Below are 19,343 nucleotides of genomic sequence, written 5' to 3' on the forward strand. Positions count from 1 at the left end.
ATATTTCAAGTATATACCCTTTACCGTTTATGTACATTGCGTGTATATATATATATACATGTGAGTCTTATGTATATAAATATATGTATGTACTTATATATATATATATATAAGTATATCTAATTGCACTCGGGCTGTTTGTTCGTTATTGTTGGTATTGTTTGTTGCTGTATAGACAAGGCAAGCACTTGCTCATTAAACAAGATGAACATAATATACATAGATATATATATATATATATTAATATATTTACATACTTGTTAATATATTTATATATATTATGTATGCAAAGAGACAAGTACTTTTCTACAGCGAAATAACAAACACCCATCGAAGCAAACGTACAGCACTATCCGAGTGCATAAATAGGCATATACAAATATTTATAAATATATATTTATAAATAAGTATATCAATAAAAATATATATTTATAAACGGATATTTATAAATATATATATATACCATTCCCTTCTTGACAAAGTCTTCTCTACTATTATTTTGTTTGTTTTGTTCTACATATACTTACTCGAATGTCTTCTTAATACTTATTTGTTTCTCTTTTTTATCTTTACTCCTTTTTAATGAAGAAGCCCCATCTGCATCAGCAGCTGCTGCATCATCAGCAGGATCAGCAGCAGCAGTAGTTGCTGCTGCTGCTGCTCCAGCAGCAGGATCAGCACCAGTAGCTGCTTCTGCTGCTGCTGCTGCTGCTGATTCAGCAGCTGCAGCAGCAGAACCCGCAACAGCATTTACTCCTCCATTAGTATTATTTTTGTTGGTTTCATTATTGTTTGTTATTTTTGTATTATTATTTTTATCGTTTGTTTGTTTTAATGCACAAATAGAAATCGCTAGAGAGCCGTGCTGCAGCGTTTGATTAGGATTTTTAATTTTTGTCTTTGCTATATCTGCAGATGAAGGAATAACATATTTCTCTAAAGCGCAGTAACGTCGATGAGGTGAACATGTGTTAAAACCAGAGCGGCATAACCCCATGAGCGTTTGCAGCTGCAGAGCAAATCCTGTTCAAGAACAAGCAAACAAACAAATAATAAAAACCAAATATATAAATAAAAATATAATAATCATAAATCAATAATTAATCAACAATTAATAAATTAATTAACAAGAGAAATACCAATTAAACAAACAACAACAGCATCAGAAATGCATGCATGCATGCATGCATGCATAGAGAGGGGGTATACGAAGTCATTGAAACTTTTATATGTGTACAGTATATTTAATCAAGTTATAGAAATATACAAAGAAGCCTCTTCACTTGCATGCATTCTGCTGTCTGTACACCGCAAAACCCGTTCTGTCTTTGTCCTGATATGTTGTTTTGTAACAGTGAAAATTTATTTTAAATTCATTCACAAATAATAATACCAACATAATAATAATAATAATAATAATAATAATAATAATAATAATAATAATAATAATAAGGTACTACAAGTAGTAATAATAATAATACTAATGATAGCAGCAATAATAATAATAATAACAATAATAATAATAATAATAATAATAATAATAATAATAATAATACAAGTACCAGTATACAAGCAATATACCGAGGCAAATAAGAATACTATGCTGCATGCACTGCATGCAACATATTATTACTGATAGCACTTTATTATTATATTATTATTAATACTAATATTATTATTATCATTTTCTTTATTATTACATTTTATTCCTAATGTATTATTATTGTTGTACATTATTATTATTATTATTATTATTATTATTATTATTATTATTATTGATATTTTTTTGATGTTTTACCCGCAGCATTTGCTGCATTTACTCCGCAGTCTGCTGCTGCTGTCTCCTTCGGGTCTACTGTCTCCGTGTTGTTTATTTTGCTAGCGCTTGAAGCAACAAAGATATCTTTAAGCCCTGAGCAATGCCCAATACAAATAAACAAACAAACATATATATGTATATATATGCATGCATGTAGTAATATTAGGTGCGCATGCATGCATGCATGTATGTATGCATGTATGTATGCATGCATGCATGCAGCAGTTAGTGTTTGTTGCTTGCATGCGCAGACACATAATCAACTCGTAGTTAATTAATATACGGCATATTGTTTCATTAGAAACAATGCATGTATGCGCTGCTTAAAACCAAACAACATATCCAGGCTTAGGGGTTTAGGGTTTAGGGTTTAGGGTTTAGGGTTTACGGGGTACCTGCGGTATCTTTGTGTACGCATGAAACGTAGAAGAGATGACGAGTTCGTGTGTCTGGTAAGGGGGATATTACATCTTCGAAATGGCACTCCTTCGCTCCTGAAGAGTCGCAAGGGTTTAGGGTTTAGGGTTTAGCGTTTAGGGTTTAGAGAGGAAGTGAGAGTAAAACCAGCACTAGTTGGTGTAGCTGCAAGAACTGCTAGCTTGTATGCATGAAATATGCATGAATGCAGCTGGAGGGAATGCCCGCTTGGGGCTTTGCATGCATGCAAGCATGCATGCAAAGCCCCATTCATGCGTGCATGCAAAACCCCATACACGCATGCATGCGTACACACAAAAACCGCATGGCCCCACGCATGCATGCATGCATGCATGCATGCGTGCCTAAACCCTAAACCCCCATGCATGCATGCAACCCCCCATTCATGCACGCATGCAAACCCCCATGCACGGATGCATGCATGCATGCATGCATGATACCTACCTGGTGAGCAGTGGTTTACAGTAATGCTTGCAAGTACGTCACTTGCAAACGTAAAGCTCATTCGAAACCCAAGGAGAACCTCCTTGTCTTGGCTACACCCCACAGTTACTTCAGGCTGAAAGACAAGCAAATAAATGCAATTTATCGGCATTAATAGGCCTTGCGTGCATGCAAAGCCCCATCCATGCATGCATGCATGGAGCAGTCCGGTGTACGTACACCGCAGCGGCAGCCTATGGAGATGAACAAACCCCAAAAAAATTAAACATGTATTAATAAAATATCTTCATTTAAGGTAAAGGAGACATCTGAAGAGTGCATTTAAATATAATAATGAGTAGCCAGTAATTGTTAATGATTATATTTAATTGCTGTTTGAATTTATTTAATTAATTAATTCATTAAGAGCAAAACTTAATAATTAATTAATAAACAATAATAATATTATTATTAAGCAATTTACAATAATTATAAGGAATTAATAACACTAAGGAACAATTGCGTAAGAGACATCTGCTTGATAATAATTATTAATAATTATTTTATTTATTTACATAAAATAAATAATAATGATTAATTATTTTGAATGGATGAAACAAAGCAGTAATTGAACGTACCACTAAATAATTAAACAAATAAATACCTCTAAATACTAACAAATGCATGCATGAATGCATGCACTTGTTAGTATTTAATGGATGCATGCATGCATGCATGAGTTAAATGCCAAACTAATTAATAATGCATTATTATTATTATTATTACTAGTAGTAGTATCACTATTATTATTGTTATTATCCCTATGATTACTATTATTATTTTTTTACTACTATTATTATTACTATTATTACTATTACTATTATAATTATTTAACTTGCATACATGCATGCATGCATGCATGCATAACTTACAGGGGGGTCCACTGAGGTGTATGCATCCACTGAAGAAATTTGATTTGCAGAGCAGACAGCCCAAATGCGACATTCACTCTGAGACCCACCGCCTAAATTTATACCCTCGCAACGATGGCTGCAACAATCACAAATATATATATATATATATATATATAGTTGCATGCATGCATTCTTGCATTATTGCATGCATGCATGCGTGTATGCATGCCGCCTTGCATCCATGCACATGCATGCATTCATGAATACTGGCATGCATACATGCATACTTGCATGCATGCAGACTTGTATGCATCTCTGTACACTTGCATGTATGCACACTTGTATGCATGCATACTTGCTTGCATGCAAGTATGCATGCATAGTTGCATGAACACTTGCAGACTGTATACTGTGTTAACCCTTCAGGCAGACTTGTCTCCAAATATGCATGCATGCATGCATGCATGTTTGGAGGGCTGTATGCAGCTTGCGTGCATGCATGTAGCACACACTATGCAAAGGCGCATGCATGCAATAAGTATTTTCTTTGTGGTTGATTTATGTGGGGGAGGGAATTGAAGTGTATATACACCGGAGTTAATTGCGTAGTATTTCTTTTACCTTCCTGCTTGACAGCTTCTAATATCTAGAGGAGCAGAGGAACCACTAATATTAATTGCAGAAGAAAACCCAAAAAGAATTCTTTGACCTTCTGGACAGTCAACAAAGCCAGGGCAGCTGCCAGCATAAACAACTCCGGTGCTTCGTTCCTGGAGCTGCAGAGACACCGCGCAAACAAAACACAAAAATATGCAATTATTCAAATGCAAATACATGCATGCATGCATGCATGCATGCATGCATGCATGCATGCACAACAACACCGGCAACAGGAAAAAGGTAAAACTGCATATAAGAGCAAATTAACAAACAAAACAAAACGAAGAGAAACACAAAACAACAAGGCAACAGCAAAATATCAGCAACAATAAAAATCAAAGCAATATAACCCGCATCCCCAGATATAAACAAAGCAGCAAGAAAACACCTGAAAAACAAACAACTAAAGCAAATAAACAACACCAACAAGGGAAGAAGAAGAAGAAGAATAATAATAATAGTAATAATAATAATAATAATAAGAAGAAGAAGAACAAGAACAAGAACAACAACAACAACAACAGCAACAACAACAACAACAACAACAAAAGAAGAAGAAAGGCATAACAAGAGCAAATCAGCAACGCCAACAAGACAAGAAGAGACAGTGAATTAGGGTGTCTCTTACCAACTCTGGGAGAGGTACAGAGGACCCGTCAAATGCTTCAAGGTCTTCTTTAGAGACACCGAAAACTCTTGAATAAAATGCTGTGGCATCTCTATACGCTTGGTGCAACTCTTCAGGAAGCATGCGCACCAAAGACTCTAGTTGATACTGCACCTGTGCATGCAACAAGCAAATAAACAAATAAATAAATAAATAAGCAATTAAAAGCCCCAACTTGCATGCAGCCCGCATCCATAAAGAGAAACATATATCCCAAATCGCATGCAATGTGCATGCAGCAGGCATCGCAATGCATGCAGTCTGCATACAGGAAGAACCATACTGTATGCAGTGTGCATGCAAAAAGCCCCAATATATGCAATATGCACCCACACAGCCCCACACCGCATGCAGCCTGCATGCATAAAGACAGTGCATGCACCATACATACAAACGTTCAGTGCATGCATGCACCGCAGATGCAGAATCCAAGGCAAACCACGGAATCTACATGCACAAAGCCCCAACGTGCATGCAATCTGCATGCCTAAATAGCCCCAAAGTGCACGCAATCTGCATGCATAAATAGCCCCAAAGTGCGTGCATTACCGGCATTGGGAGGTCTGCAACGGACTGTTCCCATCGTGAAAGTTCTTCAGGATTTGAAGGGTCTTTTGGGGGTATTCCACCGACTACAAATGTCGTTGTTGTTACACCATATGATCCCCCAGAGGCCAAGATAGATGATAGACTCCCAGCAGAACCGTCCACACTAAACCCCCAGCAGCAGCAGCAGCAGCAGCAGAAACAGCAGAAACAGCAGCAGCAGCGGCGGGGCAGGAGCAGCAGCAGCAATAGCAGTAGCAGCAGAGCAGAAACAGCAGCAGCAAGAGGATGAGTTTATTGAAACGGATAGTGTTCGGTTTGCTGCTGTTTGATTCTGCATTCATTGCTCCTAGGGATGCACCTTAGGAATTAGGGTTTAGGGTTTAGGGTTTAGGGTTTAGGGTTGGGATCGCCCTGACCCACCTGAAGACGTTCATTACGTTGATATCTGCTGATGCACTTCCTTTTTTGCTTTTGTTTGCAAGCGCACTTACTAATTCCTTCGAAACCCTAATTTGTTTTGTTATCTTCCCTCCTTCACGCACACACATGCTTCACACATTTAAGATATTTATCCGCTATATACCCAACATATATACATGTATATATATATGTATACATGCATATGTATATATATATATATATATATATATATATATATGCGTTATATATGAACAAACAAAACAAACGAACGAACAAACAAACAAAGGAAAAAGCAGACAAACAAACAAAGACGAAAAATATTTTAATTGCCCTTACCGAGTTTAACATTTGTAGTTACATGAGTACCAAAGTCAGAGAAGAAACGTATCCACTGCGTAATTCCATTGTCTGTACACCCGAATGCTTGAGAATTATTCTTATATACTTCAGGAGTGCAGTGTCTCCCTTCTGGAGTACTTGGGAAGCTTGCAGGAAGATTTTCTACTGCTCTTCTAAACGCATCCGTTGGCTTGCTGCACACATATTATACCCTAAACCCTAAACCCTAAACCCTAAACCCTAAACCCTAAACCCTAAACCCTAAACCCTGTCGCATGTTCCTCTGCATTCCCTTACATCCAAAATCCTCTTCATTGAGTTTTTATTTTTATACGTACAACAGCATTATCTTCTACTTTTTATAATGTATATATATATTATATTTATTTGTATATATAATAAATATATGCATGCATATGCATATATATATACATATATATATACGTATACATATTATACATATGCATGTATGCATACATACATAGATATATATATTATATTTACATATATACATATATATATATATATATATATATACATATGTAGGTATATGCACATATATCCCTACACAATTAATAAATGTATAGATTAGAAATAAACGCAGCTGCAGCAAGCAAAAACAACAATAAGAATAATAATAAAAATGTAAATAAAAATAAAGATAATAAAGGGAGGGAGAAAAGAGGGAAGTAGACACACCTATCTGTTAATCCAATAGAAGCAAGACCAGCTTCATATCTAAAACAATAAGCTCTCATCATGAATGTTCTTGTTTGTCTTTTTGAGTTTTCTTCTGCGATCTTTTTAAAGTTTGCACTCCCACTAAAAGGTAAATAAGGCACTACTCCGTCTATCTGTGCATCTGCGGAGAGCTCTGAAACATAGTCCTCCATATTTTCTATTTCTTCTACCTGCAGTACACATACAATGCATATATATATATATATATGTTTATATATATGTTTATATATATGTTTATATATTTGTTTATATATATCTATATATTTAATGTATATATATGTTTATATATATGTTTATATATTTGTTTATATATATGTATATATATGTATATATTTAATATATAGTTACATATATATATGTATATATATATATATATATATATCCTCATACATACATATAATATATATGTAGATGTTTAATGTATATGCATATATATGTGTATATAAACATATTCACATATATGTATAGGTATATATTCGCATATATGATATATATCTATCATATATATATAAATATATATATATATATGAAGGAGGAGCTTGATTTGTATGTTATTGAATGAAGAATCTCACTGTCTCTGCAGACTGGCAGGAGACATAAGATCTAACATAGCCTCCTTTAGGTTGAAGCGTAGTTAAATCTGCAGATATTCCTTCTTTATCATGCCCCCATTCAAAAGCAATGCATGGAGCTCGAAAGCCGGGGTCTCCAGGTGTATGGTCATCTCCTAATGGGTTCCCTCGTATAAGGTTATAGCCTGAACCTAAGTACCCTAAGGATTCATTAAAGGAGACAGATAAAGGAGACATATAAAGATATTAATAGTAATATAATCATATATCATTATCTATATAAGAATAATTATATATGTAATAAGAAGAACTGATATATTAATTAAAAAAGCAGACAGATTATTTAAAGAGACAGTGTAAAGAGACAGACACAGGCTGACAAGGCTACAGCCTGAACCTAAGGAACCTAAAGAACCATTAGAGGAGACAGATAATAAGAGTTATATATATACATATATATACCTAAGGATAAAGGAAACAGATAAACGGGACAGACAAAGGGGACAGATAAAGGCGACAGATAAAAGAGACAGAGTGCATAGACCTGAAGATGCAGAGCATATGTTAAACTAAAACAACATCCTTACAGACAAAGAGATACAAACAACATAAACAAAAACATATGTAGACAGCGACAGAAAAAGGGACAGAGACAGAGATAAAAGGAGACAGAGAGAGAGAGAGAGATGGAGACAGCATATACACCACGCAACAGACAAATCACATAATGACAAGGAAAAATTTCAAGCTCTAAACCCTAAACCCTAAACCCTAAACCCTAAACCCTAAACCCTAGACCCCAAACCCTGTCGCATAAACCCTGCACCGCAAACTCTAAAAGCTAAACTCTAGACCCTAAATTGTAAGCCGTAAACCCTAAACCCTAAACCCTAAACCCTCACCGATTCCTGGTATGGTGTCAGTGGCTTGTTGATATACATCGTCATCGCTTGTTATAGACAGCCGATTTCTTTGTGGAGCTTCATCAGAGTCTCTCTCTAGGCTTCTATTAAACCAAGCTGCATGCATGCACGCATTACGAATCCCCAAAAGACAGCAGCAACAGCAGCAAACGATGTTCCGCAGCAGCAACACAACAGATGACGGCTTAGGGTTTAGGGTTTAAGGTCTAGAGACAGCTTCTGTAGCAAGAAGTAGAGACAGGCATAGAGCACTTCAAATTAGGATTTCATGGAGACACAGCATCTGAAATTAGGATTGAGAGGGACAAGTTGAGGGTTTATGGTTTACGGTGTAGGGTTTAGGGTTTAAACAAGGTGTGGTTTAGTCGGGGTGTACAGAGGCAATTAGGACTTATGATGAAGGTTAATAGAAAGCAAAGGCTGATAACTTAGGGTTTAGGGTTGAGAGAAAGAGGTGAGGGCCTGGAGGGTTTAGACAAGGTGACTGTTTAGAAAAGGTTAGGGGTTTGGGTTTAGGGTTTAGGGTTTAGAGATAGCGAGGGTTTAGCATAAGCTAGGGTTTAGGGTTTAGGGATTAGAGATAATTGGCAGTGAAGGTGTGGACAACGTGACGGTTTGGAGCGAGTGAGGGTTTAATAACAGTTCGGGTTCAGCATAAGCTAGGGTTTAGGGTTTAGGGTTTAGGGTTTAGGGTTTAGGGTTTAGGGTTTAGAGTCCTTACAGGTGTCCTTGCCCAGGTCGTCAAATGATCTCTTTTCAGGTCGGTTTTCTACAGACATCTGCAAACAAAAACCGTTGAGGATTTGTTTGTTTGTTTGTTTGTTTGTTTGTTTGTTTGTTAGTTTGTTTGTTTGTTTATATGTTTCTGCTACTTTATTTTGTTTGTTTGTCTGTTTGTCTGTGTGTCTGTCTGCCTGTCTATTCGTCTTTCTGTTTGTTTATTTGCTTATTCGTTCATTTTAATTCATTTTTTTGTTTGTTTGTTGATATGTTTATTTAATAGATTATTCATCTATGTATTTGCTTTTATTTGCTGCTGCCTCCTTGGTGCTGTCTCCTTTCTCTTTTGTGTGTCTCTTTGTCTTGCCTTGCATATATTTGTTTTAATATATGTTTATATTAATACTCCCTGTATATTTGCTTAGAATGTTTTTACTGCGATACAATATGAATAATAAAAAATATATAAATATTGTATATACTCCGCTATCTTCTGCTTCTTGAACTGAGGTGTATATACACCTACTTCGCCTAAGCGTTTGCCGGCGTCTGCAGCTCTTTTAGAGAGTTTGTCTTTGGTTGATTTTTGCTTTCTACTGCTGCTTCTGTTTGACCTTCTATATTCGTCTTCTGAGTCGCTGGAGTCTTCATCTTCATCATCACCATCATCATCATCAAAAAAGAAAGAAAATGCTTTACCTTTCTCTCCAATTCCTGCTGCTCCTGCTGCTCCTGCTGCTGCTGCTACTTCAGCTTCTTTGGGATTGTGCGGCCGCAGCTGCTGCAGCAGCGAGTTGCTGCTGCTGCTGTTGCTGCTGCTGCTGCTGCTGCTGGTCAATTCCTCATTTTCGGTGTTTGTTGGTTGGGGGCCAACGTTGTGAGGAGATGCGGAGACAGTTGAAGACTTAGTGGAGACAGGAAAGGAATCAGCAGACCTGTCTTCTTCTGTCTGCTCCGCATCATCAGCAGCAGCAGCAGCAGGAGCAGCAGCAACAGGAGAAGGAGTTTCGAGAGCAGAGCCGCGAGACACCCGACGCAAGCCTTCAACTGATGGCACCAGCTGCATGCATTGCAGCAGTAACAGCCCCAACAGGCACAAGGCCAGGCCTCTAGAAGCCATAGTAGTAATTCAGGTGTATCCTCAGCTGCTGCTGTTGCTACTGCTGCTGCTGCTTGAGTCTATAAAGAATTGCTCAATTGTTTGACAGGGGGACGACTCCGGAGGGAAGGTGCTGTCTGTACACCCCAACAAAAAAACAGGGATCGGCGTAAGCGCACGCTGCAACTAAAAATTAATGAATAGTTTCGGCTTAAGAATAATAAAAAATCTCCTTCTACTTTACCCGCAAGAAGCCCTTAGAGGGAGAGAAGAAGGGCAACGCTGTTGTTGAAGTTTGGCCGGGGGAATCGAGTAATTATTGAACGGCTCTTTTCTGCAGCCTTGTACACCCAAGAAAATCAAGAAGGAGGCTGGGATCGACCCCACAAAACGATCCCGGATCGGGATCGGGGAGCGATCCAGTGAGGGCGGAAGGCCCCACAGATCTAGCCGTATCAGCACCCCGCGCGCACACACAACTTGGCGGAGGAAAATGAAAATAAAAGGCGAAAATGAGTTAATTAAGCTCAAAGAAATCAAAATAAATGCAAAGGAGAGGAGAAAAGAATAGGAGGCATGGCTGCCGTCCAGCAGCTGTATATACACCGGAACCGCTGGGCTGGTGAGTATATACACCGCAAGCACACAGCTTTTTTTGCATCAAAAGAATGGCAAAAAATTATTTAAAACCTTTTTTATTTATTTAATTACCATTTTTAATCAAAATAAATGCTCTTGTCAACGAATTTAAGCAATCTTCTGCCCTACAGCGTGATGACTCACCGCTGAGGTGTATGTATGTACGGGACCATCGACATTGCAGAGGACCTGTCGCACCCTCTAGGGTTTATTTAGCGCCCTTTGTCTCCTCTGATAGAACGAAATAGGCATTAATAATATTAATTTAATGAAAATTAATTTAAATAAAATATTAAAAACGAAAATTCATCGGCTAGCATCAGAGAAAAACAATTCCCTATCCCTCTCCTGCAAGCCACTGGTTCCTCTCAGTGGCGAGAGCGAGAAGAATATTTTTTATTGTAAAAATATAATTAAAAAACATTTAATATATATTAAATAAAACAATTGAGGCTTTTAATGGATAGATCATCTGGTTTACCGCTGCACATCTCAACATGCCTCCACCCAAAACCCTAAACCCTGAACCCTACCTAGTACGCAACCGCATCTCAAGGTTTTACGGTTTAGGGTTTATCCACCTAAAATAATAAAAAAAGTATTATAATACTTTTTTAATATTGAAGCTGAAGATACACCAGGGAGAGGCGTGTTTTGTTCTGCTGCTGTGACTCTACCGTATATCCCCCTATCTGTATTTCCGTCTTCTTCTCCTTTTTAGTTTGCTTTTTATGCTGTTGTCTTTGTCTATATTGTACTTTATTAATTTTCCAGGGTGTATATGCAGTTATAGGGCAGCAGAAGTTGCATGCAGACGCCAAGCAGCAGTAGGCGACAGCGGAAGAGGAGTAAACCAACAAAAACAGAAAATGTTTGGAGCTTTTGTCGTTCTGCTGCATGCAATTAAATGCATGCAGAGGGAAGTGAGGCTAATTGTGCATGCACTGCTGTGGTGAGTGCAATTCAGGGTCCCGAGTTACTTTTTGGGTGTGGCAGCTAGCTAGCTGGCTGTCTGAGCTAGCTAGGTAGCTTGCCAGTTAGCTAGCTAGCTAGCTAGCTCAGCCAGATAGTTAGAAAGACATCTGGGTAAGCAGCTGGCAGCTAACTAGCCAGCCATATGAGTGTGCACCTAGCTAGCTGTCTAGCTAGCTGGCTATCTAGCTCTCTAGCTAGCTGTCTAGCTAGCTGTCGAACTAGCGGTCTACCTAACTGGCTAGCTAACTGGCTAGCCGGCTAGCTAGCTAGATGGGTAGCTAGCTGGTGGAGAGGATATTTGAAGGGGAGTAGAAAGCAAGGAGAGACAATTTATTTATTTGTGTGTTTAATTCCTACAAACAATCAAACTGTCTCTGTACTTGTTTATTTCTGTCTCAGTCTTGCTCTCTACATGTGGTGTTTGTTTGTTTGCGTATTTATTTATTTACTTATTTATTTATTTATTTATTTATTTATTTACTTGTTTGTTTGCTTGTTTATATGCCACCGGTTTATCTCTTTAGTGATATACTCATTTTTGTGTATTATATATATATATATATATATATATATATATATATATATATACGTCTGCCTCTATGTATTTATATAGTATCTATACATATATATTAACATGTATATTGATTATTAATTTTTGTGTATTTGTTTATTTGTTTGTCAGTCTACAGGTTCTTTGAATGTCTGTCTCTTCCGAATATCTCTTTTACCCTCTTCTTCCTTCTTCGGATGTGCACGCGTTGTCTGTGCCTTCGGTTGAATCTACAAAGAAATCAAATAAACAAACAAACAAAACAAACAACATGCGCACCCTCTCTACTTCCTGCTGCTGCTGCTGTTGCTACTGCTGCTGCTGCTGATGCTGCTACTGCTGCTGCTGCTGTTGCTGCTGTTTCTGGTCTTTCTGTTGCTGCTACTGCTACTGCTACTGCTGCTGCTGCTGCTGCTGCTACTGCTGCCGCTACTCAGTCAGCTGCACCCACAGCTGGAGCAGCAGCAGCAGCCCCAGTAGCAGCAGCAGCTGCAGCAGTTGGTTCCTCCAGTGGATGAGTATGAGGATCAGTAGTTCATTATATATATATATATATATTGTAGAGATATACATATATATGTGCATATATATATAATATATGTATATATATATATATATATACCTGAAATGTAACTCTTGCTCTTGCTGAACCAGCTTGATTGCGACAAACAATGAGATAAGTTTTGCGAGGAAAGCGCAGTTGGCGTCCCGCCTCAGCCATTTCTTCAGAAAATCCGACCCCGGGATGAGAAGGATGAAAAGCCCCTAAACAAATCAATTCATATATACGCATACTTACTTCATTATAAATATGGGTGCATGCATGCATGCATGCACGCATGCATGCATGCATTGATTTACGCATCAATAATTATGTGTTACTTATATCAATAACTCTGTTTTCATGCATGTATATATATATATATATATATATATATATATATACATTATATATATATATATACCTATACATCAGCAACTATGTTTACATGCATGCATGGATATATGTATGCGTGCATGCGTTAATGAATGAATCGATAACAATATTTACATGCATGGATGTACGCATGCACCCTTTTATTTTTGCATGCATGCATGATGCATGCATGCATCGGAGGGCCTATTTTTGGGGCTTTGTTGTGGCTTACTAGCGGCTTGTTCGTGGCTTTTTGTGGCGGCTCTCATCATTTGAGGGCTTAACTCTCCTCCTTCGTATTTAGAAGGAATAACCCCCTCGATAACCCCTAAACAATTAAAATAAAAAACAAAGAAAGAAAGAAACAAAGAGAGAAAAATACAGATATGCATATACACTCAAAAAACACAAACAAACAAAGAAAATACTACCTGCTTGCATAAATAAAAAGAGATGCATTATTATTATTATTATTTTTTCTGCGTTATTTACAATACACCAAATGCATAAATAAAAATAGAAGAATATATTTCTGTTAAATCTAAAAAGTTAAACCAAAGCATAAATAAAACAGAAGAATATACAAATATATATATGTATAATATATATATATATATATATATATATATATATATTTGTTAAATGAAAAGGAGAAGAAAGAAGAAGAAAACAAAGGATCATTGATAAATGAAACATATAATTTACCTGTAAGTCTATTGAAGACAAGCCCTGTCTGAGGCTGTAGACGAGGAGTAATTGCCCAAGTAAGCTGAGCTTTATCAATGCGTCCAGAGACAACAGGTTCTAAACGAACAAACGAACCCGGAGTAAATGTAACACAAGGCCGAGGGTCTTCTAAGTCAGGCCGATACCGACGAGGAATTATATACCGGAGCTGTACATACACTCCACATACTTCATACAAATATATATATATATATATATATATATATATATATATATATATATATATATATGTATATGAATAATTATATATACAGCAGCTGTGCAGACACTCAATGTATTCATTTACTTCTTCCGTTGTTATCATCTTCCCTATGCAATGCTTGCAAGGTGAAAACCAAAGAAATACATTTCAATCGTTGCATGCATGCATGCATGCATGCGCGCATGCAACGGGATGAAAACAATAGTAGAAACGATAATAATAGAAATATTCACAATGAAAATGATAATAATAATACTTTATTATTAATAATAATAAGAGTTATGAGAACAACAAAAGTAGAAATAATAATTTCAAGAAAAAAATAATAATAACAAGAACAAATAGAAGAAAAACAACAATACACAAAATAAAATCAGCAGCATCTGCGTGCATGTAGTAAATGCATGCATGAATGGCATGCATGCATTGATTAAATGCATGCATGCAGGATATGGATGCATTGATTAAATGGATGCATGCAGGATATGGATGCATTGATTAAATGGATGCATGCGTTTACCTTAAGGGGTTTTCCTTCTTTAGGTGAGGGTTCAGGTTTATATGCTTCTTGTTGTTCTTCTACTTGTTCTCTAGCTCTCGATAACTTATCACCCATGATAGCTTCAATATGCTGCTTCATTCTCTGCTCTACTTCTGCTGCTTCTTGAGATGCTCCTGACTGTAAACCAACTGCTCCTAATACAGCCAGCATAGATTGAACAGCTGTACTTACTCCGCTCTTTAGGCTCTGCATAACAAACATAAATATTATTTAATCACTCTCTTATTGTATTTCTATATGTACATATATATATATACATATATACATATATATATATATATTTTATTCCATCCATGCAGGCAAATGCAATTGCATGCGGACATTCAATAGATATATTTTGATGCATGCATGCATTCAATGCATGCATCAAAATGCATGCATCAAAATGCATGCATGCATACTTGAATTAAATACGCGATATAAATGCATGCAATTATTAATGGCATATATATATATATATACATCATATCTATATGCTATATATAGAGCAGAAATTGTGCAAATAATTGGGGTGTATAGGCACCTCAAAGCTGGTGAATGCAAGGCCTAAGAAGCCGAAGAAGGCGAGGAGAGCAAGAGTAGTAAGTAGAAGCACAAGGAGCATCCTGTCGAGAGATAAGCCGACTTCATGAAGAACAAGCATAGGCATAAATCTTCCGAAAAGTACTTCAAATCCACTGAGAAGTTCGCCTAAAGAAAGACTTAAGTCATGGTTAATATCCATTAGATCAAACATTCTTTTAATATCTTGTTCAGGCATTCGTATGCGCATGTTTTGTATAACATCTCTTAACATTGAGAATGTCATCCCTTCTACAGATAAAGAACTTAATACTAATCCTATATCTTCTGGCTTTAATAAACCAAATCTATTTGTTCTTCTCTCCAGTGACTTCAATACTCTATCCAACTTAAAAGGAGACACTTCAAGCTGAAGAGACAGAGTAAGCAGCACACGCACTGCCTCCGGCCACAGACCCGTCATCAATAACCTGCAAACAAAAACAAAACAAAATAATAATAAATAATAAATAATAGTAATAATAAATAATAATAAATTAAAATGAAAATAAATAAAAAGCAAATAATAATAATAATAGTAAGAAATTAAAATAAAAATAAAGAACAAATGATAATAATAATAAATAAAAAACAAATAAGAACGAGGGATAGTAATATAACAAAAGGAGACAGAAGACAAATCGGAAGAAACAAAGAGGAGACAAAACCAAAGGAGATAAAACAAAAGGAGACAAGAGACAAATAAGAAAAAACAAAAAGAGACAAAGCAAAAGGAGACAGGAGACAAAGCAAAAGGAGACAGGAGACAAACAAAAGGAGACAAAAAAAGGAGACAGGGTATATACACGAAGACAAAACAAAAGGAGACAGAAGCCAAGCAGAAAGAGACAATACAACAAAATTAGATAGGAGACAAAATAGAGTAAATAAGAGACATACAGAAGATAGAGAGTAGATGGATTAAACCATTCAACAGTCAAAAGGAGACAAAGGAGACACTTGAAGAGACTCTTACCTCGGGAGTTTCTTACGAATGCATTCAACACTAACTACTCTTCCTTTCATAGGATCTAAACCCAATATATCCATCTCTAAACGCAAATATTTAGTCTTTATGCTTCCTTCAACAAGACCAGCAGGAAGAAAATCTGTTATCTCCATCGGGTCTTTAGGAAGCTCATCCCACAGTGCGCGAGCTGCCTATACACCCCAACACACACAAATCAAAATCTAACTATGCATGCATCTCTGCATGCATAGATAAAGGCATGCATGCATACACGCATTCATGTTTTGCATGCATTCACCTGCATGCATGCATTTGTAATGCATGCATTTGCATGCATGCATGCATTATGAGCTTACTTTATCTGGAATAGCGATTTCAAGGTGCTTGAGTAATCGTTTGAAGAGGAAGAAATTGATTAATCCTTTATAAGCGACAATACTAGCAACAGAATCTTTATTTAAGAAGGGCTTTCCTAGAGCTGTAACAGGCTGCAGATACACCCGAATGATACCCAGCTTAACATCTCTTTCAGGTAGAAACTGCTGCACTTCTTCATATCCTTCAATCCCTATCATTATCCACAGCATTCGCGAATGACGATGTCCAACGCTCAGCCCCAACTTCAAAGCCACTCGATGAAACATCTCAAAAGACACCATACGCATGCCCTGCAATCAAACCCACAAACTGCAGCAGCAGCAGCAGCAATAGTAGCACCAGCAGCAGCAAGAGTAGCAGCAGCAGCAGGAGTTGCAGCAGCAGCAGTACTAGCAGCAGCAGGGGTACCGGCAGCAGCAGGAGTAGGAGTAGCAACAGTAGTAGCAGCAGCAGGAGTAGGCTTAGCTGCAGCAGGAGTAGCAGCAGCAGCAATAGCAACAAAAGCACCAGCAGCAAGAGCAGCACACGCAGCAGCAGCAACAGCAGCAAGAGCAGCAGCAGGAACTGACCTCTTCTGTGGAGTCTAGTGCAAGATCTGGAGGTACTGCTTGATAATCATCAGCTGTATGGGCATCTCTAGTCAATGTGTCTCTAGATACAGCTCCAAGTTGGGTAACTGTCTCCTTTGGTCCTGTCTTTCTTCCTCTTAATCTGTCTCTTCCTCTTCGAAGCTGTGAGATCTGAGGCTGAAATAGCTTATGAATTTCTTTTATAAACTCTAATACTTGACTCTTACCCATATAACCAGGACAAGAAGATGTTAATCTATCAAAAGATTTATACATCTCTGAACTCCAACCGGGGTCTTCACGAAACGCCATCCAGTCTATCACTTCACTCGCTGCTTCGCCTGTATACTCATCACTCATATTCTTTTTAGATAAAATATAAATAAATAACAATATATTAATAAATATAAATATATATATATATATATATATATATATGTTTACATATGCTTATTTATACATATGTACGTTTTGTGCTCTTGTATATTATATATGTATATGTAGTTATTAATTAACTAACATATGCATATATTAATATAAATAAATAAATAAATAAATATATATATATATATATGCGCGTATATGTATATATTATGTTGAAAGGTGAGGGTACAGCGTATAAGAAAGGAGACAGCAAAGGAGACAGCGTATGAGAAAGAGAAAGAGAAGGAGACAGCGTATAAGAAGGAGACAGCAAAGGAGACACTGTATAGGAAAGGAGACAGCGTAGAAGAAAGGAGACAGCGCAGAAGAAAGAAGACAGAAAAGGAGACAGAAAAGGAGACAGCGAGTAAGAAGGAGACAGCAAAGGAGACAGCAAAGGAGACAGCAAAGGAGACATTAGTATGAGCTTACTTGATGCCTGAATATTGCAGACAGCGGAGTCTCTACGAATACCGAGGATCTCTAAAGCAGCAACAGGATGTCCCCTTTCATGAACATATAGAGACCCTATTTTAAGCTGTTGGAGACACCCTACTACTCCAGAGAAGTTTAATCTATTATCAGTAAGCAGCTGTATTGCTTCATCTACAAGATCAAGAGGAAGAAAACCGGAAAAATTGCCGAGCTGATTAAATACACTGCGCGTTCTTTGCAAATTGTTCAGCAGCCGTCTCCTTTGTCTCTCCTCTGCTGAGTTTACTTCTAAACAAAACAAATATCACAACATATTCATATCAATACATTCAGGTTTATGCATATACACCTCTAACACTTAAAGCCCTCATCCAGATGAAGCAGCAGCAGCAGCAATAGAGAAGAAAAGAATAAAGATGTAGGAAATAAAGAGTTGAGTAAGTGAGATGTGAATAAAGAAGAAAGAAAGACAGAAAGATATTTACTTCTAAACAAAACAAATATTTTAACACATTCATATCAATCAATATATTCAGGTGTATGCATATACACCCCACACACATATAAAGAGCTCACGCGCAAGAGGCAGCAGCAGCAACAGCAGCAGAAGCAGAAGCAGCAGCAGCAACAGCAGCAATAAAGAAGGCAATCAAGCAGTAGGAGATAAAGGAGTGAGAAATAAAGAAGAGAGAAGCGAATAAAGAAGAAGAAAGAAAGAAAGAAAGAAAAGAAAAAGACCAGAAGTTTTTAATTAATTAATTTATTTATTTATTTTGTTTGTTTGTTTATTTGTTGTTCACCTCTAGTGAGGCTGTCTTCTTCTATTATTTTTTCTTCTCTGTCTTCTGCACTTCCTATCTCTACTGCACCTCCAGGTAATTCATCAATTAATAAATTATTACCTAAAAGTTGTACAAGGAACTGAAAGCCTAAGAAGCCCCAAACAAATACAAAAAAAAGAAACGCATGCAATAATCTATCTGCATGCAGGCGGGGCTTTTAAAAACATTAATTATATTATATTGCATTACATTATATTTAGATTAGATTAGATTAGATTATATTATATTATATTATATTATAATATATTATATTATATTATATATATTATATTATATTATATTATATTATA

At 36.8% G+C, this 19,343-nt stretch overlaps 2 protein-coding genes across 2 annotated transcripts; both read right to left on the reverse strand.

Moving 5' to 3' along the window:
• Positions 1-523: 523 nt before the first annotated feature.
• Positions 524-10,251, reverse strand: EAH_00045450 (hypothetical protein, conserved; the record flags this gene model as incomplete). The annotated part of the gene is made up of 14 exons (XM_013391593.1): positions 524-1,023; positions 1,799-1,912; positions 2,702-2,816; positions 3,613-3,690; positions 4,304-4,370; positions 4,887-5,035; positions 5,471-5,633; positions 5,891-6,002; positions 6,227-6,423; positions 6,929-7,140; positions 7,543-7,727; positions 8,445-8,561; positions 9,187-9,244; positions 9,712-10,251. 14 exons carry the CDS (start codon positions 10,249-10,251, stop codon positions 524-526), a joined length of 2,607 nt encoding a protein of 868 aa, XP_013247047.1.
• Positions 10,252-12,576: 2,325 nt separating this feature from the next.
• On the reverse strand, positions 12,577-17,713 carry EAH_00045460 (hypothetical protein; the record flags this gene model as incomplete). Its single annotated transcript, XM_013391594.1, has 9 exons — positions 12,577-12,678; positions 13,071-13,213; positions 13,597-13,692; positions 14,070-14,259; positions 14,834-15,061; positions 15,399-15,867; positions 16,413-16,597; positions 16,763-17,074; positions 17,354-17,713. The coding sequence occupies 9 exons, from the start codon at positions 17,711-17,713 to the stop codon at positions 12,577-12,579; spliced, it is 2,085 nt and encodes a 694-aa protein (XP_013247048.1).
• Positions 17,714-19,343: the final 1,630 nt, after the last annotated feature.

This window comes from Eimeria acervulina, genomic scaffold (genome assembly GCF_000499425.1).
Source record: "Eimeria acervulina Houghton genomic scaffold, Eah_scaff650, whole genome shotgun sequence".
NCBI lineage: Eukaryota > Apicomplexa > Conoidasida > Eucoccidiorida > Eimeriidae > Eimeria > Eimeria acervulina.